Here is a 22,650-nt window from a genome sequence, read left to right on the forward strand (position 1 = left end):
ATGGTTATCTCTTTCAGAAATATTGAACACCCCAGGTTTTGACAGAAAGTGCAGATGCTTATGACATCTAAATAAACAAGACTGTATGATCCCAAATCAGTTACATATTTGAGTGTTTTTAAGTTCACTTACAAATATGCCTATGTTCAGAAATATGCTCAAGTCTTTTGCTGAATCCACATAATCTTGCTCAAGGCAGCAGAGGAAGTCAACAGGAGGGAGACTACAGTCAAGAGTTTACTTCCGTGGTTAGACTGCCAGTGAAAGTACAACTACAGAAAAGGTGGGGAAACAATTTTAACTCTACTTTTTATTTATACAGAAAGTTTGTAACAAATATTTAGCACCTCTCCTCTCTGGTGTTCACAAGTTGAGAGAGCATAACTGAACAGATCAGTGTAAAGCTTTTGAAAAAAACAGGTCAAGGATATTGCCTCCGCAGAGCTTTTATACTGGTATGTCAGGCAGGTGGGGGATTTGTTTCATTTTTTTTTAAACCAGGCACTGTACATGGTTGCAAACCTAACTGTGGACTGAGTTACAACAGTATCATAAAATCTAGGAATTAAGTATGTCACTACAAGCACTTTCAGACGAACATAGCTACATCAACTAGATAGGAAAAACAGAATTAGTCTTTAATATAAAGTAATACAAACAGGTTTTAATTTTTTCAGTTACAAGAGTGTCTCAGCTATAAATCTGTGGCTATGACAGGTGAGCGCATCCTCAAAAGGCAACAATACCTCTTTAAAGCCTTTTGCCTTCAAAATCTTATCTCCTGTTACCTCAGTAGTTTAAAACTTAAGTAAACATTTCAAACGTCAGCTCTCGTTCCCAGAGCTTGTGTGATTCTCAACTTCAAAATAAGAAACAAAGGGAGTGACTTGGCCTTTCCTGGGTTTTGTTGTTGTTGCTACACTTGGGATCTATACACTGCAAATACACATTTGTTTAAAAAAAACACTTGATTTTTGTTTTGGGATTTTGTTTTTAACGTTGCAAAGATCACCTCCGGCACATTTTAGGGAAAGCCGTTTTTACCGAAATACGGTAACTTTCCTCAAAAAGGAGCGGGGACGCCTCTCACACTGCTTGCCAGGCTCCGCTTCCCGGAGGGTGGCACAAAGGGCCGGGAGGAGGCGGGGGAGGGAGGGAGCCCACTTTTGCCTCTGACCGTGGCTCCGTGGAGGGGAGCCGGCAAGGCCCCGCCGCGTCGGGCCGGGCTCTCGCAGCCCTCACCAGCGGGCTGCGCAGGGGCAGGGCCAAAGCCCCGGCAGCCCCTCAGGCCCCTCCACGGGGCTGGGGCGGACGGGACACTCACCTCGCAGGGCCGCCCCCGGGATGCCGGCGCTGCTCCCGGCCGGCGGGGCGCGGCCGCCGCGGGGCTCCCGGAGCGGCTCCCTCAGGCGAGCGGCGGCTCCCCGGAGACGCGGCCTCACCGGCGGTCTCCACGGCAACCTCCTCCGAACCCCCGGAGCCCCACGCGCCAATAACGAGGTTGCTCATTGGCCGAGCAGCCGTTCCTTGGACAGCCAATCGGAACGCTGGGAACAGGGAGGCGGGGAGGGGCGGGGCGGCGGCTAGAGCTGGGCCTGAGAGGGAGCGAGGCTTCTCCTTGCGTGGGGTGTGTGGGCAAAAACTTAAATAAATTCCGGATACCCTTTCCAATGGGTTTGGAAATCATCCCAGAGTTCATAGTTTTCCCTAAAACTTGCCGTGGTGCTAGCTGGAGGCGGGAACGTGCTTTTATGCCCCTGGGAGGTGGGGGAGGTGTTTCTGTGTCATGGGACCAGGATGGTGTGAGGCAGCGACCCAAGCCAGGCAGTAACTGCGACAGCTCCTGGTGGAAATAATTTTGTTTAAATGTAAGGTGATCATACTGCAGCGAGTCTTAAAGAAAAGGTGTGCCATCTCCAGCCCTATGCAAGCCCTCCTGGTGCAGGCGCCGTGTCAGGACAGCCTCTGAGCAGACACAGACCGACAAAGGCACGCGCGGGCCTTGCTCCATCTGTGGGATATAACCACATGTTTAAAGCCACCTCTTGTTACAAGGGGTCACATCACACTGATGAAGTTAAGCTTGTGCTCAAGTGTTTCACCAAGTCAGCATTTAGCACTATAAGGAAGAGTCCTCTTCATCCCGAATGCATGAACTCTGAGGTCCTGTTTGTGGGTGAAAATAATGCCCATCTTTCCGTCATGACAAACTAAGAACAGGGTTGTTGTGAACAGCAGTGTCACACTGTTGTGCCTGGAGAAAACTTTGAAAGCTATCGTGATTCTGTAATACTTTTCTGTCAGTAGTGTCCTTCAGCATGCTCGGGGCCTCACTGGTCCTCTCTTGTGTAAATACACAGAAAGATTATCCTCACTTCAAAGGTTTGAAGCTAGGAAATGGTTACAGTGTGTTCAAAATCGGGTGGTTACCTTTGAATTTGCAAACACGCCTCCTACACAGAGTTCTCAAACAACCGAACAGAGGCCATTTCTGGGAGCAGAAATATTAGTCAACCTTAGGAGGCTGAGCAGAAACATTAGTCAACCTTAGGAGGTTAAGCCTGGGAAGTTACAGGGTCAGTACAGTGGTAAAAAGATCTACCATACCTGGGAGATACTAAATCCAGATGTCAGGCAGGCTCCATCCCATGGAAGAGGGACAATCTGCATGTGGCATTCAAGGGAAAGTGATTTTATAACATTATTGCTGAGCCATAGATAAGGGTGGTGTATCTGATTTTCTCCAACTAGGAAACATAAGCAACAGAGATGTGAGAAAATGTTTCCTGCTTCTGTTGGTTTCCGTGTGTGTGCTGTTGGGGGGTTTCAGGGGCCTGCATAACCCCTTTGCAGGGTATCCTTCTTGAGCCCTAGCATATTGCACAAACCTACTCTTAACATTAGCTCAGTGGAGGAAAAATAGGCCATCTCTTCAGATCAACAAGAACACAGAAAGTATATTCAGCACCAGCAGTTTACGAAGGAAAACAGCCAGCCACAAGCTCACAGGACTCTCAGAATCTCATTCTGTGCTGACAGACCCCAGCACCTAAAAAGTATCAATTGGCTCAGACCAAGGCACAAACAATTCATAACCAAATGATCCTTTGATTAATATTTTAATTGCTCTTATAAAAAAAGCTCAAAGGCCATGAACCATAAAATTCTCAAGATGGTCCTTAACCCAGCACTTTTGCCGTGATTTTGCATTCTTCTAGGACGTTTTGTCAGATAACCCCAGAATGCAGACACAACATGGAAACAGGCGGGAAAGTCACCCTGAGGACCCATTTTATTCAGACATCTTTGCATGGCATACTCTTTTCAAAGGTTTCGCTCTCCTTCCTTATCTCTTCCTGCTCAGCTCTGCAATGCTGGGAAGGTTGCTCCCAAGCAAGAGCCCACACAGGGAGCAAGCCGAGGGCGAGAGGGAGGCACAGAGCCTGTGGCAGTGCCCAGCAGTGGCCAACATGGCCCGAAAAAGGATAGCTGGGGCACAGGGCAGAGCAGGGTTTCTCTAAAGGAAACAAAGGCTTTGGCAAGAGTTTGTGCTTGTTCCTTCACGATGTAGAAGGACCTCCAGGAGATGAGCCATCTGCAGATCAGAATTAAAGCAACATTATTTTCTGCGTTTCAGAGTATTCACCTTCAAGTTGGCCAAGCCCTTTTGCAAAGCCAGGGCTGTCCACCCTCTTCCCTGCAACAGAGTATTCCTGAGTTACAGCTGTGTCTCAGACTGGGTTCACCTACCCGTTCATTACCTGAGTTTCAAAAACTTTCAGTTGAAGAGACCTCCTGAGAAAGTGCAGAGACCTGGGCAGCCATGATATCTGTCTCCAAGCACTGAGAGCTAAAAACCCCGACGTTGTAAGCCAATAAACTGACATTTATCAAAAGGAGCTTTGATACATTTTATTAACCAGATAAGGTGCAGCCCCCCCTAGCCTGATACACAAATTTGTGTTTGGTATTATAGTCCTGACAGATTTTGCAAACATAAGTGATGTTTATTATGCATAGAGAACAACCAACTTCAAATGGTAATTAGAAGGAATATTTTCAACTATCTATCTTGAGACCTCAAGTCATGAACAAATAAAACTCCAATCAGAATGACAAAGGAGTGCAGAAGCACCCTTCAGCCTTGCGTTCCCATGGACCTCCATGTCCCAAGGGCATGCTCGCAGATCCTCCGAGCTCTGTGTGGGACCTGACCAAATCACAAAGGGGAAACTGATAAATGTTTACATTATCAGCGGAAGGCAGCGATAACATCATACATAAAAAGTACCATGCTTCTGTTTTAATAAAATGCCATGTGTATTCCAGTTATAAAGTGAGGGAGCATATGGGGCCTAAAAAACCAAAACACTTCCCCACAGGGTCAGTGAGCTGAAAACACCATCCACAGAACACAGCAAGATGCCGTATCACCCCAAAACTCCCTGTAACAGCTGGGTGAGGAAAAGTATTTTGAACAACTAGGTGAATGACAGGAATTAAAGCTAGCAGCAGCAGAACCTTCAAAATATCTTCCTGTGGGACAGTGCAATTCTTCACAAGCAACTCCCTCCTCTACACGCTGCCATCGGCACACAAACATTCAGCCGTGAAAATCTTGCGGACAAATAAAACTTTGTAGGAGCAGCCACCAGGGGTGGCAATGGTAGAGCACAGAGCACAAGATCTGACATGAGCCTTAAATAAACAATTATACAAATGCATAAACTTCCCTTCCAATAATCACATACCTTTCCAGAAAGGGCTTTTGGGGAGCCTGAAAAGAGAAGAATTTGACTCCCAGGTCTTCTTAGCCAGCCTGGGACCCTTCTGCTGCCACAGAGAAACAGAAAGAAGGATCTCTCTGCCTTGCAAAGTATGAGGAAATCTGGATGAACCCAAGAACCTCCCTGGTCCTCAATAAAGCTAAATGTGTTCTGGAACTAAACTTTTTGCTGCTATAAGAGAGCTTTTTCTAGGCCCACATATGGCATCACCAGACTGCAATGGCTTAGCCAGAGGCACCGGGAGAGCCTTTGGACTATGAGACAGGCTTGAGACAAAGACCTTGAACTAGTTTAGTAAAATCAGTACAGCTGATTGCCCCACTCTTGAGCTTTGAGTGCATGGGATGCAAAGACAAAAGTGAATCATACAGGTGAAGGTGCAGAGCTACACAGATTTGATCATAAGAAGGAACAAGTAGATAGATGGAGCCGATCATCTCTGGGTTGTCTTCATCATTGCTTTGTTCCAACTGGCCGCTCAAGGGATCACAGGAACGTCATGACTGTTCTGTTCTTGCCGATCTGCCAGGGCTCCAGTGGGTAAAAGCGGATGACAATCCTTTTTGGGTATAAGAGCAAAAATTAAATGGACAGGAAACATTATTTTACGATTAAGTATTATCCCTGCCCAGTTTGCAACAAGGTAGAAAATCTGCACTAAGCTCTCGCTGGCTCACACCTCATGGTGTTAATTTAACAGAAGTAAAAATAAGCTGTGTACGGGCAGGGTACTAACAGGTGCCAGACTTCAGCCACACAAACTGAAAAGCAGACTGAATTTCAGCACTGTTTATATGAGATATTTGCCATTTCAGAATGACCCAAGCAGCTCATAATCTTGTCAAGTATTTACCCTGACAGCACCCAAGAGGCAGGGAAATGCTATTACCCTCCTTGGGGAGACAGGGAAGAGGGGCAGAGAGGGACATGGCTTAGCTTGATGAACAGCCTCGTTCTGGCATTCGGCATGGCGACCCCACTGCGAAGCTCCACCAATTCCCACTGGGGTTTGCACCAATTACACCAGCTGGAACTACTCATCTTCAGAGAACAGGATGAGTGCAAACCAGTCCATGGTTTTATCTGGACCTAAACCGTGTGTCTGGGATTCAGCATCCAAGAGCACTTAATGTTTGCGATCTAGTCTTGGATCGATATTACACCCTAATCTCACGGAGGACCTGGAAACCTACATCATCACCATCATCACTTTGAACATCCTCCTGTACTTCTGTTTGCTGCGTGCCATGTATTCACACACCACCTAGACCTGGCAGAAGAGGTGCTCTCCCTCTCCCTGCCCCCGGGGCAGGCAGGGCGTCCTCGCCCCTCAGGGCGAAGGAGGCGCCGAGGCAGAGCCCGCGGGCCGGGCCGGGCCGCACTCACCGCTCGGGGCCGAGGCCCAGCTGCGCCGTCAGGAAGTCGAAGAAGCGGGCGCTGTGCCGCTGGTTCTGCTCCGCCGAGCCCACCACGCCGATGGAGGAGACGAGCAGCTGGGCGCAGGGCTCGGCCGAGCCCGCCAGCACCATGGGCAGCCCGCTCCGCACCGTCACGTTCACCCGCTGCCGGCACAGGCACCGTCAGTCGCCGCCGCCCCGGCCCCGCCGCCCCCGGCCCCGCCGCCCCGGCCCCGCGCTCACCTCCGCCGGCTTGCCCAGGATGGCGGCGGCGGCGGCGCACAGCTCCTGGGCCAGCCCCGGCGGCAGCCGGCCGGCCGGCAGGCTGGTCTCCAGCTCCAGGAACGGCATGGCGCCGCGGCCCAGCGCAGCGCAGCTCCGCACCGCCTCCGCCCGCCCGGCCCGGCCCGGCCCCCGCTCCGCCCCCCGAGCGGCCCGGGCAGCGCAGCCCCGGCGGGGGCGGGGGGTGGGGAGCCCGCAGCTGGGGTCTTGCACCACCCCCGCAGCTCCCGGGAGTGCCCGTAGGAACACGGTGAGCACCTTGCCCTCCCCCTGTGCAGGCCCCACGCAGGGCTGGGGCTTTTCTCTGTTTTACCACAACTGCATCAAGTGGCTTTCAGGCCTTTTGCTTTTTACGATGTGCATTGCTGGGATATCTATTAGAGACTGTGAGAGCAAAAAAATCACATCTCACTGACGGATGGGTAAGAGGAGTTTCGTGATGGTCCTTACTGCCGGTGGGAAGACGTTTCTGGTCAGCGCAACGGACACCTCTGCGCCTGTCTGCGCAGGGAGGGTTAAGAATGGAAGAGCAGTGATTTCTCAGAACAACCAGCACTGCAAGAAATTAAAAGGCAAGCAGAGAGGTTTATTTTTTTAATCCAATATATACAATTACCAAACTAGCTTCTGCAATCAGGACTTTGAGCTCCAAAGTTGACAGAAGTGACCCCGGCAGGCTGGCTCACAGGGACAGTCTAATCTACAGATCAAAGGTGTCTAACCTACAGATCAGAGGTTTCTCAGAAGCTGAGCTACTGTCCAGTGAGGGTTACGTGTGCTCATTTACAGCAAAAGGTTATGAACTAGCTAGATTAAAAGGTCATCTTGTTTAAGGCAGAGCACTGTTGTGAAAATCGGCCCTGTATAATGTGACTTTTTGGTTTTCTACAGTTCTAGATAATCCTAATGAAAAATGATGGTTGCTTATTTTTTTGCTGGGGGAATTGCTTGGCCTTCACTGCTGCTAATGAAGACAATACTGGCACGAGGAGCAGTGTGTATAAACCAGCAAGCAATAAGGCTGGAAAAAGATTTCTAGGAGAGAGATTGTAAAGAGAGAGACCCAACCAGAGAAGGGAGGGGGCACAGCAGGCTGGCAGGGGGTGGCTGCTTGCAGTGGTAAGTGGCAATACAAATGCTCCCTTCAAATCCAGGAAAGCAGCAGAAGAAATAACCCAGGAAAAATGCTAGATTCCAGGGTAAATTTACAGAAAGATATAATCTTGTAAATAGAAGAGATTATCCCAAGTTTGTCACCAAAACAAAGGCAGTGGGGGTATTCAGCCACCTTGCAAACCCTGGGTGCAAGGCCACCACTGCCTGATTCCTGGGAGTCATTGCCTCCAGGTAAGATGCCATTTAGGATCCATTTTTCTATTTCTCTCTCATTCCTTCAAATACTAACAATCTCTTCCAATTCCAAGGCCAAAAAACCCCACAAGACAAGAAACGAGCATATCAGAAAGGCCTCCAAAAGGAAACGGGAAGATTCAAATATCAGATGTCAGCAATTACAACAGGACATGGGGCTGTCACAAACATCTTTAATGATATGCATTGTCCTTTACTCTTGATGGTTCACCATGTGAATGGCAGATTGTTAACGGCCTCCCAGAGTTTTTAAACTAAAGACATTTGTTTTATTGTTTCGGTCTTGGAGCAGGCAATTAAAATGCTTGTAGGCGGATCAACATACAACCAAGAGAGGACAGCACAGCAGCAAGTACTCTCAAACATGCTCAGCCTTTGGAAAATCATGGTAGTTTTTTTCCCTCCTGCAGACATTTGCACGTGTCATCATCCACTTAGCAATTCCACTCTCAAAATTATAAAAAAAATCAACCACTTCCCATTAAAAATTTAACTCAGTTATAGCCAATATTCTGTGAATAAAACATCAATAAAAACATATTATTCAGCTACTGTTTGGGAAGAAAAGGAAGGGTGGGAATAAACGTGTGCCTGTTTCCAATATTTTTGGTTCATGAAAAGAGAGGGCCTTCAGTCAGGTCTCTTGTCTTTATAGAGAACATAATCACAAAACAACATTTCCTGCTAATGCAAGCTGAAGTATACAATGGAAATCTCTTTCCAGACAAGGAATTTAAAGATCTCCCTAGGCTCTGGACTAAATCAGTAGTATCTAGAACTGAAACCTTAGTGAAAAACATCACCAGAACACATCAGGTTTTATAGAACTTACCAGCAGAAACGTCACTAGCCAAGACATGGTAGTACTGGAAAGAAAAGAAGCTGTTTGGTTAGCGAGAGAAGCCTGAATCATTTACTGAATGATTTACTGAACATTTACTGATTCCTGAATCATTTACTCATTTTGTCTTATTCCTTACAGGAAGGCTTCTTGGGCAAGGATTTCAGGGTAAGGTACAAGGGCAACAACTACTTATGAACGGAAATATGCAGAGATATATATTCCACCAGTTTCTGCATCCTTTACAATTTGCTATTTTCAGCTGAAGAAACTAGAAATGGTTGGATTCTCTCAGTTTTACCTCATAAATTGTGCTGCAGTACAAAAGGGTTTTGTATTTGAGCTAGAGCTAACCAGAAATAAACACAGCCAAGAAAGAGCCCAAAAGCTCCAAAACAACTCTCTGCCCTTTTATTGTGATGCATATGTTGCTCAATGCCACAAAATCTCTCTTATTACTTCAGCTACACAGGGTCACTTACTTGGTGAACTTCCATCCAAAACAGTCTCAGAAGAGCACGTCTAGATTTATTCCCCCTGTGCATTTTCTAGGAGAAATGTGGATTGATATTACAGTATTACTGCAGGAAAAAAAAACAATTTGATTGCTGTCATATTTCAAGAAATCACTGTGAATGCATTCTTTCAGTGTATTCCCTATATAATATCAACAGAGTACTTTAGGTAGGCAGTTATTCGAAGGCTGTGGCCACCCTCAGCTTTTTGAAGTTGCTTGGTCTTTACTGCACGAATCTCCAAGAACAGCCCCTGCCACATGTGTACTGGCAGACCGAGCACCAACGAAACCCAGGCTTTCAGAAATGAAGAGCAGTGATTAAACTGGAGAATTACAAAGATTCACAGTTGTAGATGAATACGAAGAAACCTTTCACAGGAACCTAAAGGCAAATAGAAGAAGTGTGGAATGTACACAGACAGCCAAGCAAGATGCCTCAGCAATAAGAAACTTTAAAACAACGAAAAAAAATTCAGTGTCTTTTTTCACTTTTGTGACTGCCTGTAGTTTTGTGCTGTACTTGTCTGTGCAGACACGTGCTGGGAAGGTGAGGATCAGGCACACTTTGTACTGCTTGCCACTTGAGAAGGAGCTGCAAATGTTAAAAACATGTGAAAACAATGCTCATCCTATACAGTTCTCTAACGTTCCCAGTTTGCAGGCTGGTTCAAATTCTGTCAGGAAATACCGTTTGTGTCTCTACCATCTCTGAGAGGACTGACACTGAAATAAAACCCAGATGCACATGTTAAGTGACCTGTAGGGCCTCAGCCTTTTGTATACATTTAATGTTTCAGGTCTTAAGCCTTCCCCAGCTTCCACCCCCAAAGATACAGGAAAAGCCTGGCGGGGAGGAAACACCCTGCAATTTCTGTGTTAGAATTACAGTGCTCTTTCCAGTTACATGTAGAACTGGAGGTCAGAGAAGAAGTTAAAAAAAAAAGGGCAGGAAAAATGGTAAGATAGGTTAATTCATTTCAACATCTTCATCAACATAGGTGCCAGATGCTCTTTCAGCTGTGGATCAATTTGAATGTTGCTCAGTTCTTTGATATTGAGGATCATCTCATGGGCTTGGAAGAAAAGCTCCTTCCCCACAGCATCCTCCACCCGCCTGCGCCACTCCATCAGCCTTGGTCTGTCTTCAAAGATGTCACAACCAACTCCAACAGGCTGCAGAAAGGGGGAGAGAGAGACAGTGAGGCATTGGGCAGTCACTTCTTCACCAAGACAACAGGCACCAAAAGTGTACCTGCAGGTACAGGTAGAGGAGAAAAATGAAGAAGAGCTCATAGAGGAGCACTAGGATGGAAGGAAATCTCCTCTGGTCAGGTGTATCTATCTGGGGGAAAGAGAAGCTAGCCTGTATTTTAAAGGGCATTTACAAGTCAATTCCTGAGTGCCAGAACAGCTGTTATGAGCAGCAGAGATGACTACCACTTATTGTGAGTGATTTTCAGCTACAGCATTGAAGATGTGGTTGGGTGACGTCTCCAGGGACAACTGCACAGTCTGCAGTATGGAGTGCTATATTATATAGCAAAACCACAGCACAAAATGCTAAGTCTTTAATTGAACTGATGTCTTAGTTGACATTATCTACGCCCCTTCTACTTTCTGCCTGTGCCACTCTCTGGAACACAATGCTGTAGAGAAGCAGAACTGCTAATTTGCAGTCTCTGGGATACCGAACTGGAAGAAAGAATCCCTTCTGGGTTGCAGGATCCAGGCCCTGATGGTCTGGCAGAGAACAACCAGTTTGTAACAGACTTAATTTGATTGCCTCTGTCTGAGATTCAGTCTTGCAACTTCCAGACATGGCATGGGCAAGTACCATCTGAAGAAGAATATTCTTGTAGGATAAAAATATCCCTGTATCATTTTATTATTTCATCGGACCTGCCTGCTATTGCTTCTCACTTTTATATATTACCTCCTTCTCTGGAGGTTAAAAATAAAGTCATGATAAAGGATGAAGGAGAAGAAGTAGTATTGTTAGAGACAAGAAACAAAAGAGATCTGTTGCAGCCAGCTTTTTTTTTTTTAACTGGTTTTCTGAACCCACTCCCATATTCTCCTCATTGTCTTAGGCCAGTTCTGTTGAGATATGCCCTCACTTCTCTTTCTAGTGAAGTGTTACCACATGCTGCACCCCTCCCTGCCCAGCAGCATCTATTTTCCCTTGTGCTGAGACTTCCTTACCACACTCCAGCACTCACTTGCATCAGCTCCACAATGGCCACAAGATCCGCCAGAGAGATCTCGCTCCCGATGATAAAAGCCTTGTCCTGCAGAAACCTCTCCTCAAATTGCTTCAGGGAAGTGGACAGCCCCTCCATAACCTCCTGGAGCTTCTCGGAGGGCAGTGGCTGCCCTGTGAAGAGGGGAATCAGCACCTGAGGAGAGAAGGGACTTAAGAGTACAGTCGGCCATCTTCTCATGGATCTGGTGGTAGTCATTTAAGTTACACCCTATGAGCTACTCATAGTCGTCAGTGATCCTGCAGCAAAACTGCAGGAGGGGATGATGCTAGAGCTTCATGGACTGCTGCAGTTCCAAGCAGCTCATGGACAGAGAGCACACAAGCAGTCCTAAGCGGCTGATCTGCCGTGACAGTAACCTCCAGCTAATGGGCAGCAATGTGCAGAACGAAGCCAAGGATTCAGCTCGTTTTGTGCCTGGCAGTTGTGCCGTCCCACTCCACCTTAGTGGGTTACAAAAGAAAAACAGGCAACAGCTCCAGGGAAGACAAACCTCTGCCATAGTCACCCCTGCTGTGTCCTCTGTTTCAACAGCCTGCCAAGACGTGTCAGCAGGCTGCCTGCCCACCAGCCACCCCTGCTATCCACCCTGTTGTGTAAGCGGGTGCTGGAGGCAGGCAGACAGGCAGGCAGCTGTCTGTCCTGCAGGGCGATGGAAAGGAGGGCATGGTGGTGGCTGTGGCAGGGAGCCTAGGAGGGACTGGAATGCATCAGCACCGGCTGGAGAGGCGGGAAATGGCTTCTTCTGCATGACAGCAGCAAGCGAGGCTGGGAGTGGGTAAGCACCATTTTTACACCAGCCTTTCTGTGGCCTCCCAAGCATAATTTTTTAAACCACTAGAAATTTTTCCAGAGCAATCATATAAGTGCGGTCCTTGTCTCCACCGACTTGCTGGCACAGGGGGTAGTTGGCTTTCTGTGAGATTTTTCACCATTCACAGAGGTGTACGCAGCATCGGAGCTCACTGTGTTTCACAACTATGCTGCCTCCACCTACCACAGCTAAAGAAATACAGTTTATTTAGAGAAGCAAAATTAAAGATACAAATTTCCATCAGTGGGAGTGGACTGAATTTCTACTTACTGCTAGTATATTCAACTATTCAAGTTGGGATTGCTTAATCCAAGCCAGGATTTTTGCCAAATACATGTGGAATCTATTTCATCAGAAAATTCATGGCCAGTTCTTTTCCTAAGTGGTTCTAATTATGCATGATGGGATCTCCGGGTATAATCACTCGAAACAGCATCTTCTTCCTTTTCTATATCTCAGGGCAGTCTATCTTCTCCCATGTCTAGCTAATATGCCTTCTGTTACATGGTGGCTTTCCCTATATGTTTCCCTATTTTCAATTATTCTGAGGCACTTTTCTGTATCTGGGTTATCTAATCATCAGCAGCAATTAGTTGGATTTCTTTCCCTTGGAGCACTGCAATAACAGCCTGCAGAGACTGGAAGAAACTGCTTCTCGTACAAATCTGACTCATATTTGAATTGCTTCTCTGTGCTCTCTAGCCAAAACATCAAATGTCAATAAATCAAAAAGCTAAATGAGTCCTGATACATTTTGTTAGGCACAAACAAGGGCAAACTGTACACAGGAAGAGTGAAGTTCTTACCTGTTTACTGGCAACCCTGATTTCACCTGAAATTCCATACCACAGCTGTACTTGCAGGGCTGTATTTGTACCTGGGCCTCTCTAAGGACAGTTGCATTAACTATCTGGTAGTTGGCTGGGAATAGGCGTCCAGCAGAATCTCCTGATACTAAATGATTTTCTGCCTCAGGGTGATTTTGTTAATTTTGCCTAAATGTAAATTGATCTGACCACACCGAATAAAGAAATTCTGCCATTCTCTCTGTGTCTCTATCCTGTCTATGCCTGAGCCCATTTCAGAGAAGTACCCAAGTGTGCTGGAAGCAGAAGGCTCCTTTTGGATTTCCACCCTGATGGGGCTGCAGGGACTTGTATGAAGAATGCAAGCCTGTCTGCTTCCAGCAACAAAGCACATGCTCGCCAAAGAAGCAAAACTTCTGCCTGTGTGCACACTTTGCACAGCTGTGCAGTGAGGGGGAGGCTCTTGGAGGCAATATCCAATCTGTTATATATTCGTTCACAAATCCAGGCAATGGAAGTCTGTTGGGCTTTGAGACCTTCTGTACCAGACCTACTTTAAGGAAAAAAACAAAATGACCAAAGCTGCTTTTGCCAGATCCTGACGTTGAGCAATTAGGAACAGCTCCCTCTCTGACAGCTCCTCTCAGCTAGGAATGGCCTAAGTTTGTTATTTCAGTGTGACAAACTCTCTCCGAATTGGGGCTGTTCAAATGCTCAGCGTTCTGCCAGGAAAACATCACTTTACTCGCATTTTAATATTCAATCTCCTTACCTTGATCCACATGGTCTTAGGAGCATTAGCCCGGATGTTAGCATGATGCCACGAGAGGTATTCATCTACCTGGGCCCGTTTTTGTATGTCTGATGGGTACCAGTGGTCAGGAGTGTTGTACTTTCGACTCAGATACAGCAGAATGGCAGTGCTGCTCAGACATTAACAAGAGACAAGAAAGGGGTCAGGGAGTTATGATACAGAATGCTTTCGCCTAAGCTCTCTCTCCTGCCCCTTCTGAACTTGCTGCTTCCACTAAAAAGCGTTCAGATACGGATTTCCGATGGGGTCTAGGGACCATATATAGGCATCTAATTCATGTTGACATCCGAGATGGCACTGAATCACCTGAGTTCCCATGAAACCTGCTAGAAAATCACAGTGCTGTTACATGGTGCAGAGTACTGCTGGATAGTACTGGGGTAAACAAACAATAAACCTCCATAATCATCTATCAGCAATGTTAATCCTACTTGTTCCTTGACTGTTCTGACCCATCTCTCTGACACCTGTGCAGGTTTGTGCGCTTGTGTACTAAATGAAACTCTCTAATGGGTTATGTTGCCTTTTCATCAGATCTGTCTCTAGCCTGCAGCTTCCACTGAAGTCAGTGGAAGTCCCAGCAAAGACAGCCTACAGAATCTTTTAGTGTTTGTCCCGATGTTTATATTTTCACTAATTGGCAGGAGAAGTCAGATGGAAAAATATCTTAGTCATCTGCAACAATATGTAGGCTGTTACTACAAAAAGAGATGCCACAGAAAATTCTGTGCTGACAAAACAGAAGAAAATGCAGGCCCTCCTATGACACTGATACTACTATAGTTCAATTATTTCAGTATTATGACACCATTAACCAGTCTCCATATTAATCTTATAATGTAAAACCTAAATTTTGTCTCTGTAGATGTTCACTTGGCCTTTATGACTAATTCAGATAAACAGAATTTTTTCCTAGGGTGAAAGGGATTTTTTTTCCTAGGGTAAAAGGGATTTTTATAAGCTTTAAACATTCCTCAGAAATGTTTATAATCCCATTTTGAGGTAAATGCATTCAGGGTAAGATCAAGAAATTAAGTCAGCTGAGTTGTTTACATTCTGCAGGGTAATTCAAACAGAAAATGGAAACAGAGCAAATGAGGTTATAGTATTAAAAATAGCCAACATGTTCATGAATTCTGTGATCCTTAATCATTCAGCAGAAATGACATCTCCTAAATGCTGCACAGTTTACTGGTACCCAAGGAAGTCTAAGGACTGAGTTCTTACCATTCTGCTAGGGTGAAGTCTCCATCCTTTAGTGCTGGTACTTTCTTCAAGAGGCTGACTTTGCCAGCTCCTTCACTATTTGATGGCCCTAAGAACATGAACAGACAAGTCAGAGGTTAGAAGTGTATCTGCCAGTGAATGATGAATGAAATACCTGTAGCCAACTGGACAATCAGTGAACTGTGTAAGCTTTTCCCTAGATGGTCATATTTCACAATTAAAAGGTAATGAAATTGAAGACGCAGTGTAAAAGCTATCTGCAGAGGACAGTCAGCTCAGGCTCGGCACATGGCAGGGAGCAGTTCACATGTCTATACAGGAACTCCACTGCTTGGCTCTGGTACCAGTAACATTTGCAAAACTTACTCAAAAATCACTTCATAGGAGGCATTTAGATACCATGCTGAAGGTGCTGGTATTGAAAACGCTATTGCAGGTAACAAGGTACAGCTAACTGACTTGAGAGCAGTCTGTCCTATGGCTTTAGAGACAGTGGAGAAAAAGACAGAAGTTAGGATGAAGACAACTGAGCAACTAAAAAATACTTAATATCTTCCAAGGAAGCAGGGTCTGGAAAAAAGACCCTGCTTCCTAAGGAGGGCAGATGGTTGCTACTCCTGCTCCTGTTCCCACAGGCAACACCACAACAAAGTAATTTTCCTGCAGTTTGTAAATGTGGCTGACTAGCTAGGATGCAGTCATGATGGAAAGCAACTCAAAAGCCTTGTGCCCACAGAGATCACTGCAGTGCCTAATTAATCAAAGAGAACCCGGCTGGCTTATAGACACAGGGAGCAAAATCTTTTTCCTGTTTGTTTGTCTCTGAAGAGCAGAGGGAATTGAGCATTTACAAAGAAAGCAAATGCTGTCAACAGAGCTGATCCCTCGGCAGACACGCAGCTGAGGATGTTTCCAGAGTTTTTGCTGGGACGGGAAAAACATGAATGTCAGCAATACAACAGTAGATGCCTGAAATAATTCATTCTGCCACAGTGGATATTCACTAGGGGCAGGGAAGCTCACACACCTCTACCCTGCATTACTCCTGGCTCTGCATGTCAACCTACCTCTGTCAGGAAAATGCAGGAGGAAGACACCGTCCCATAAAAGAGTTTAAACTCCATAGTCCCTTGGAGTTTGGAGGCATTTACAGCTGACTATCTAATCAGGTTTTCAGTTTCCCACTGCAGGCACTGGACTTGCCAGTCAGCAGTTAAATGCCAGGGAATTGTACAAAAGTCCAGGAACATCTATGTAAGAAAAGGCGTGAGGAGTTTGTTTGCTTTGCTTGTTTTAAGTGCTCTCTATAAGGAAACATGGCATTCCAGGGTGCAAATCCTGATCAAATCAGCATGACCAGCAGGAGGTCTTGTACAAAAATCCCTTTGTTAAAAAAAAATAAAGCCCATTAACTAACAGACAGTGATCTACATCCCCAAGAACTACTTGCCCCCATTCAGGAGGCAGTGGCAGTGTCTGCTTTCCTGGACAAAAGTGCAGCAGGAAATAGTCTCCAAGAAATAAAACCAGCCTTTGGACTATCGAGTTTATTTGCAGTTGGCTTTGGGAAGGGGTAGGAGAAAGGAAGTTTGCTGTCTTGCAAATTACAGACTACTTTTCCAATATTGCTTTCACATAATGAGACAAATCAAGCAGAGCAAACATTACCACCCTGTTCTCCTTTCTAGCTGACTAGCCTCTACCTTGTTTCTTCTCTGAGAAGTGCTTTTTTAAATTCTGGCATAAGTAGCTTCACGGGAGACTAAGGTTCACATCCATCTGCTGTCTGAGGGGATTCAAACCCACGTCTCCCATCTCACTGGGAAATGTCTCTGGCTACCTGCAGTGACGGTGGCCTCCAGCTTAGTTGGGTAAGAGGTTCTACATGCACAGCAGAACCAGAAGAAAGGGCTTCTTAAGAATAAGAGCCAGACAGAAAGTACAAGTTAAGCCTAATAATTGAGAAACTTGAATATAAAAAAAAAAATCCCCCAAAATCAAGCCAGCAGGCAAAGTACAAGGACAAGGTGCCTTATGCCCATGATTTATATCATAAAAACAGTGAGGTAAATTTGTGTAAATTGACTGTCATGCAAGGAGTTGCTCTGGAAAGGTGCTTGGTCCTGTGCTTTTAGAAGGGCTCCAAAGGCCAGTGGTCATCACACGCCCAGCTCTGGTGAGATCTGCAGAGTTCAGGTGGTCTTTGGAAAAATGCAGCAGAAAGTTGTAAGTCAATAATGCTTACAACTAATGAGCAGTCAATTCTCAGACCTAGCTGTCTGGTTGTTCTGCTGTCTATCTTTATTACGCAAGGTAGCGGGCAACTGAGAAAGAACGATATGAAAAGCAGTGGGTGAGAGCAGCCTGAATCCCATTTCAGCCTGCTTTCATCGTGTAGCAGTCCTAGCAGGAATACTGAACACATTAGTCCCCTGATGGGACTACCATGTCACTACAGCAGGTTGGACAGTAGGTCAGTGTCTACTACACAGACTGCACCGCAGCCCAGAGATGGCACCTTGTTTGCTTTGGCTCGTACAGGGTCTTTGCATACAGACATAAAAGACCTGTGCCGAGACTCTGCCACTGAGCTGCAAACTAGTAAAAGCCTTGGTGTGAACACTAACTCCAGGTTGCTTCATTAGGACCGACTGCTTATTGTATTAAAATAGAGACCAATATTTGTATTTGCCATTTAGCAGAGTTTAAGCTTGTGCCTCTCTTCCAGCAAGCAGAGCTAGCCTTTTTGTTTAGTGGTATGAGGTGGCCCGTCTTTATCATTCCTGTGATGTTGAGTTGACTTATGGTGCTGTTTAACATCAGTTGCATCTGGTGTAATTAGTTCTTGATGTTCCCCAAGGATATATACACACACACTGTGTGTATTGCTGGGCTTTGAGGAATAACTCTAATAAGCAGAGTACACACTGTCAAAAAGCAGGGCAGGCTGCACACAGAAGGAATTCTTAAGCATAAGTCTTCATGCAGGGAAGGAGATTTACTGGTGGGTAAGAAGAGCAGTGGACAAGATTTTACAGAAGTAGAAAGGAAAAAAAATCAGCCTATTTGCCAATCACGTCCCTGCCTAATCATCTCCTCAGCCAAGGATTTCTAAGTACTGTGCTTTGCCTTAGGCAAAAAAGTAACAATTTACTAGGAAAATGCAATATGTAAATGGACACTAGTCCTCTTACACAGCTGGACAAGTCTGAACAGCTGAGTGTTTCTGCTAAGTACACTGTTCCCAGAGCACTCCTCGGCTGTCACTGTGACTAATTTGCTAGAAATGGCTGGAGGAACATTCCTTGGGGATCCACAAAAATAGATGCAGCACAGCTATGAGACCGCTCTGGGAATAAGAGCTGCATGGTCAAGCCATTGTATTCAGGCCCCTCGGCAGAGCATGTATATAAAGTCGCTCAGGTTACCCGAGGAGCTAGTCCTTCCCTCCCAATGGGCCAAGCAGAGCTTCCAGGGGCTGGGACCAGATCCAGCTCTGGAGTGCGAGTCTGGGCAGGCTTGACCTGTTTCACCCTCCCCAGGCAGGACGGGACCCTGTCTTGAGAGGACACCAGGGTGAGAACACAGGTAAGCCTCCTCTGAGCTCTGCATCCCTCTCATAAATAGGTGATCTCCCGCTTCCACTAGCTCCAGCATTTTGCTAGCTTCCAGGGTTCAAACGTTTCCTCCTTCGGCTGAGATTGAGCCTGCCCAGACATGAGCTGATGTTGCCTCAGCAGGAGGGGACCCTCCACCGATCTGACACCGCCACTGATCTGGAACGGACCGAACTGAAGTTCCCTATGGGAACACTCCAAACCGCCTCAATAGCTCCTCAATGCCCAGAGAAGCAGCAGCTCCGGACAGGCGAGGGAAAGGGGGCGGTGGGATGCTGTTCAGAGAGCCCAGCTGGAGGGGCGATGGCCGGGCAGAAGGACGCGCCCCTGCTCTTCTGTCGGGGAGGCGAAGGGGCTCCTCTGGGGCCGTGAGAGCAAACCCCCCCCGCGGGCTGCGCGACCCGGGCCCGGAGCGATGGGCCCGGAGCGATGGGCCCGGCCGCCCAAAGGTCGCGGCCGGGGCCCAGCGCGGCGCTCGGCCCTGCCAGCGCCCGGGGGCTCAGCCCGGCCCCGGCCCCGGCCCCGGCAGCTCCCGCCCGCGGATCGCCTTACAGCGCCGGGCGCTGCCAGCGCCCCGGAGCGCGGCCTGTCCCCTCCCTGCCCGCGGGGCCGCCGCCAGGCACCCAGCGCCGCCCGGGAACGGGCCCGGCCTGACAGGACGGACGCCCGGCGGGGGCCGGTGCCCGCTGCGGGGGGACCCGCGTCTCCTCTCGTCTCGTCCCGTCTCGTCTCCCCTCACCTGCGCGGGGCTGCTCCGCGCCGCTCCCCGCCGCCGGCTTCTTCCCCAGCACCGAGTCTGCCAAGAGCCAAGAGAGGGGCGCTGAGCCCGCGGCCCCCGGCGGGCTGCGGCCCGCCCCGGCCCCACCGCCCGCCACCGCCTCCGGGGCAGCTCGGCGGCGGCGGCGGGCGGGCGGGCGGCCGTGCCCGTCCCACCTTTGAAGAGCTCCACGTGCTTGAACTCGAAGGGGATGTTGTTGCTCCGGGCGAAGATGTAGATGGAGCGGCAGGGCTGCGAGAGCAGGTCCAGGTACAGCTCCAGCCCCATCCTGCTGCCGCCGCCCGGCCCGGCCCGGCCCGGCCCGACCCGACCCGGCTCGGCCCGACCCGACCCGGCTCGCGGGGAGGCTGCCGCGGCTCTGCCGCCGCCCGCCCGCCCGGAGCCGCCCCGCATGGGCAGGCGGGGGCCGAGCCGTGCGCGGGCGGGCGGCGCCTTCCCCCGGGCTGCGCCGGGCGGGGGACGCGCCCTCGGCGGGCGGCGGCGCGGAGGGGGGGGCTGCGGCGGGGGCGCGGGGCGCGGAGCGGGGCTCCGGCCTCCCCGGGTGCGAGGGGCAGGCGGGGGCCGTGGGGGTAGCGGGGGCTGCGCCTTGGGGGGGCTCGGGGCAAAAGTCTCCTGCGGGGCGAGGACGGGAGAATGCCGGAGGACCCCAGGAGAGCCTTCCCTGCGGGGGCAGCGAGGCACGGCCGGAGTCCGGAGGGGACAGGGTTCCCCGTCCCACAGGGTTAGGCAGCCCTGGCCACGCTAGGGCTGGCACTGTACCTATAGGCCAGCTTCAGGAAAAGAAGGTAACATACCGGTAGTGGTAAACTGCGAGTAATGGTAAATTACCAGCCTCAAAAGAGAGGTTGGTACCTAAGCACTGAGGGAGCGGGAGCTGTCGTTCCCCTCTGCAGCCTTGGCTGATGCCGCAGGGGCTCGGGAGCCTGCTCTCACCTGCAGCATCCCACCACGGCTCTCACAAGGTAAATGCTTGTTTTTGTAACGTGGTCCTGCAGGGATGTGTCACGCTGCAAACGGAGCCCTTGCGCGACATCTCTAAGCCGGCGTTAATCTCGCACCACTAGATTTCAGTGTGGTTTTCAGTTCAGAAGATAATTCTTTGGTCAGGTAGTCTCTGCCCAGCACTGCGAGGTGACGCCTGAATGGCAGCAAAGCACGGAGGACTTCTCTGCGGGCATTACCTCTGCATACTCACAATCAGGTGGCTTTCCTCTCTCCCTGGTATTTGTCATTTCAGATTTCCATGCAAGCAGAGGAGAACTAAAGAAGCTCAGACCGCATTCCAGCCCTTGCACAGAGCCTGCAGTGTTTCACAGCTGTGTAATTTGGGGACGGTGACATGCTGGTTGAGTACAGGGACTTCTGGGACTCTGGAAGATAGAGCAGCTGAACCACTCAGAGCAAAGTCACCCCCAGTCAAACCCACCTCAGCTCAGCTGACACCTTTTTATCAGTGCTGTGCCAGAGAGCTGGTACGTCACGCACAAATCCTTGGAAAGAGCCACAGGAACCTCAGGGAGGGGGAACTGGAAGATCAGTTGCTCTTTTACTTGTGTAAAGGATCATTACAAAGGGTGATGAGAAGGCTTGGATACTGAGCTGGGAGCTCGTTGACTGGATAAATTACCAACGGGAACACTTTCGGGTGCTTCCTTTTATACCACTTTGTCAAGACTTCTGCTCTGAGAACTTAGGAAAGGGGATTGCTGTTAGACTGGTCAGTCTGCCAGAGTCTGGTGAAAAGCTGCATCTCAACTTGAAGTACTGAATTCACTGCACCACAGACCTATTTGCAGAATCACTGTTCAGATTTAGAAACTGTACGATAAGATATTTTTCAGTTTCTTGCCTAGAATAGGGAGAGGGGCTGTGTACGCACACACTTCAGCTCCCCTGCAGTACAGTTTAGCCTCTAGAGCACCTGCACGCAGCACCAACATGCTGGAGATGAAGGCTCTTGGAGTATTGTGGCAGGTGCTTGAGCTCATGTCAAACTCCTTCAGTGCAAAGAAATCTTAAATGTTAAGGGAGTGGGGAAAAGGAGCGTGAATGTGGCTCTGCACAGGTAATAGTCCGAGAAGTCCTTGTGCTTCAAAATGGTTGCATGTCCCTACTCTGAGATATCGCTGAGAAGAGTTCATTGATTTCAGTGGTGGGTAGCAAGATTAGCAGCGTGGGTTCGCTTTGCTCTTTCATTTATGGTTCAATTGATCCATTAGTCCTACCTGGACTTCAAAGATCTTTTCATGTGTCTCCTGGAATGTTCCTTCCTTAAGTTTTTCTTCAGTTTGCCGACTGCACTGCACAGCCCACACAACCAAAGAGATATTTTTATCTGGTTGTGTTATATGTGATTTGATTGCATTATTCCTGGCTCTAGCCTAGTGCTTCTAGTACAGCATTTTCATTTGGCTCCATCACCTCAAAGGCCATTTTTCCTCCCTGTACTTTGTCTATCAGCTTTTTGGAAACAGGAACACAGAAAAAAAAAATGCAGTAAGTTTTGCAGTTTATTTCTTAATTGTTTAGAAAATGTCTCAGGACATGTATCTGTTTTTTAAACATTCCTCACATTTTGTGTATCCCAGCTTCATTCTACTCTAGAAATCACAGGCTCTCACCTATTTCCAAATAGCCCCTGGCAAGAATTGAGGAAATTGAACCAGAACAGCACATTAAACTGTCACTGGAGGTGTAACCCCTCTCCATATACAGGTGAAAGGGGAGTGGACACCAAACAGACCTTGCACTGAGGCAGGCAAAACTCTTGCACAACCTGTTGGGTTTTGGCAGGCAGCTCCTGGGGCTCTCTAGGAGCTGGAACCAGCCAAGATCAAATGAAACAAATGAACAAAATGGGGGAGGTGGAGGGACAGCAAAAGGCAAAGTACAAGGACGAAATGTGTTATCTCCACTATTAAGAGCGAAAAAAACAGCAAGGCAGATTTATCTATTGTACAGCTCTATTGCCATCCAAGGGGTTACTCTGGGGAAGTGCTTTGTCCTGCATCCATAGAAGGGCCCAAAATGCCACTGGTCACTGCACACACAGCTTCATTGGGACCGTGAACCTACAGTTCAGATGGGCTTAGAGCAGACAGAGAAGACTATGGGAAAAACAATTTAAAATCTCCTCCT

General features: G+C 48.1%; 3 protein-coding genes across 12 annotated transcripts in view; all 3 read right to left on the minus strand.

The window, feature by feature from the left end:
* CABIN1 (calcineurin binding protein 1) overlaps nt 1–1,491 on the minus strand; it is a 121,437-nt gene extending 119,946 nt beyond the window's left edge. For 8 of the 9 annotated variants that reach the window (XM_072879981.1, XM_072879980.1, XM_072879975.1 and 5 more), the window contains exon 1: nt 1,325–1,491. The gene's annotated coding sequence lies outside the window, so the exon portion shown is untranslated. Of the gene's footprint in view, nt 1–132; nt 273–1,324 lie in introns of all 9 variants that reach the window. The other variant, XM_072879974.1, reaches the window with a different exon arrangement.
* Nucleotides 1,492–3,133: 1,642 nt separating this feature from the next.
* On the minus strand, nt 3,134–6,598 carry LOC140659905 (D-dopachrome decarboxylase). 2 transcript variants are annotated; one of them, XR_012045271.1, is made up of 4 exons: nt 6,428–6,598; nt 6,174–6,349; nt 4,752–5,346; nt 3,134–3,595 (listed from the first exon to the last, which is right to left on the minus strand). XR_012045271.1 is itself a non-coding variant. In XM_072880151.1 (3 exons), the coding sequence occupies exons 1-3, from the start codon at nt 6,533–6,535 to the stop codon at nt 5,274–5,276; spliced, it is 357 nt and encodes a 118-aa protein (XP_072736252.1). In that variant the 5' UTR covers nt 6,536–6,598; the 3' UTR covers nt 3,898–5,273. The 2 variants fall into 2 exon arrangements, 1 of the variants encoding a protein (XP_072736252.1); XM_072880151.1 differs by lacking the exon at nt 3,134–3,595 and having other exon boundaries at nt 3,898–5,346.
* Nucleotides 6,599–9,069: 2,471 nt separating this feature from the next.
* LOC140659904 (glutathione S-transferase theta-1) lies at nt 9,070–19,937 on the minus strand. Its single transcript, XM_072880150.1, has 6 exons — nt 19,668–19,937; nt 19,474–19,530; nt 15,118–15,205; nt 13,849–13,999; nt 11,415–11,591; nt 9,070–10,368 (listed from the first exon to the last, which is right to left on the minus strand). The coding sequence occupies exons 1-6, from the start codon at nt 19,903–19,905 to the stop codon at nt 10,168–10,170; spliced, it is 912 nt and encodes a 303-aa protein (XP_072736251.1). The 5' UTR covers nt 19,906–19,937; the 3' UTR covers nt 9,070–10,167.
* Nucleotides 19,938–22,650: the final 2,713 nt, after the last annotated feature.

The sequence above is a fragment of the Ciconia boyciana genome, chromosome 15 (assembly GCF_034638445.1).
Source record: "Ciconia boyciana chromosome 15, ASM3463844v1, whole genome shotgun sequence".
In the NCBI taxonomy this organism is placed as follows: Eukaryota; Metazoa; Chordata; class Aves; order Ciconiiformes; family Ciconiidae; genus Ciconia; species Ciconia boyciana.

Bases quoted from the DNA above. Each gene is read 5' to 3' on its own strand.
- LOC140659904 (XM_072880150.1), bottom strand. From the start codon at position 19,905: ATGCGGGGCGGCTCCGGGCGGGCGGGCGGCGGCAGAGCCGCGGCAGCC. The intron at 14,000-15,117 runs GTAAGAACTCAG...ATGTCTGAGCAG, and splicing joins GACTTCACCCTAGCAGAATG to CACTGCCATTCTGCTGTATC. The intron at 11,592-13,848 runs GTAAGGAGATTG...TTCTCTCCTCAG, and splicing joins CTAAGACCATGTGGATCAAG to GTGCTGATTCCCCTCTTCAC.
- LOC140659905 (XM_072880151.1), bottom strand. From the start codon at position 6,535: ATGCCGTTCCTGGAGCTGGAGACCAGCCTGCCGGCCGGCCGGCTGCCG. The intron at 6,350-6,427 runs GTGAGCGCGGGG...CTGTGCCGGCAG, and splicing joins TCCTGGGCAAGCCGGCGGAG to CGGGTGAACGTGACGGTGCG. The intron at 5,347-6,173 runs GTGAGTGCGGCC...ATACCCAAAAAG, and splicing joins CTGGGCCTCGGCCCCGAGCG to GATTGTCATCCGCTTTTACC.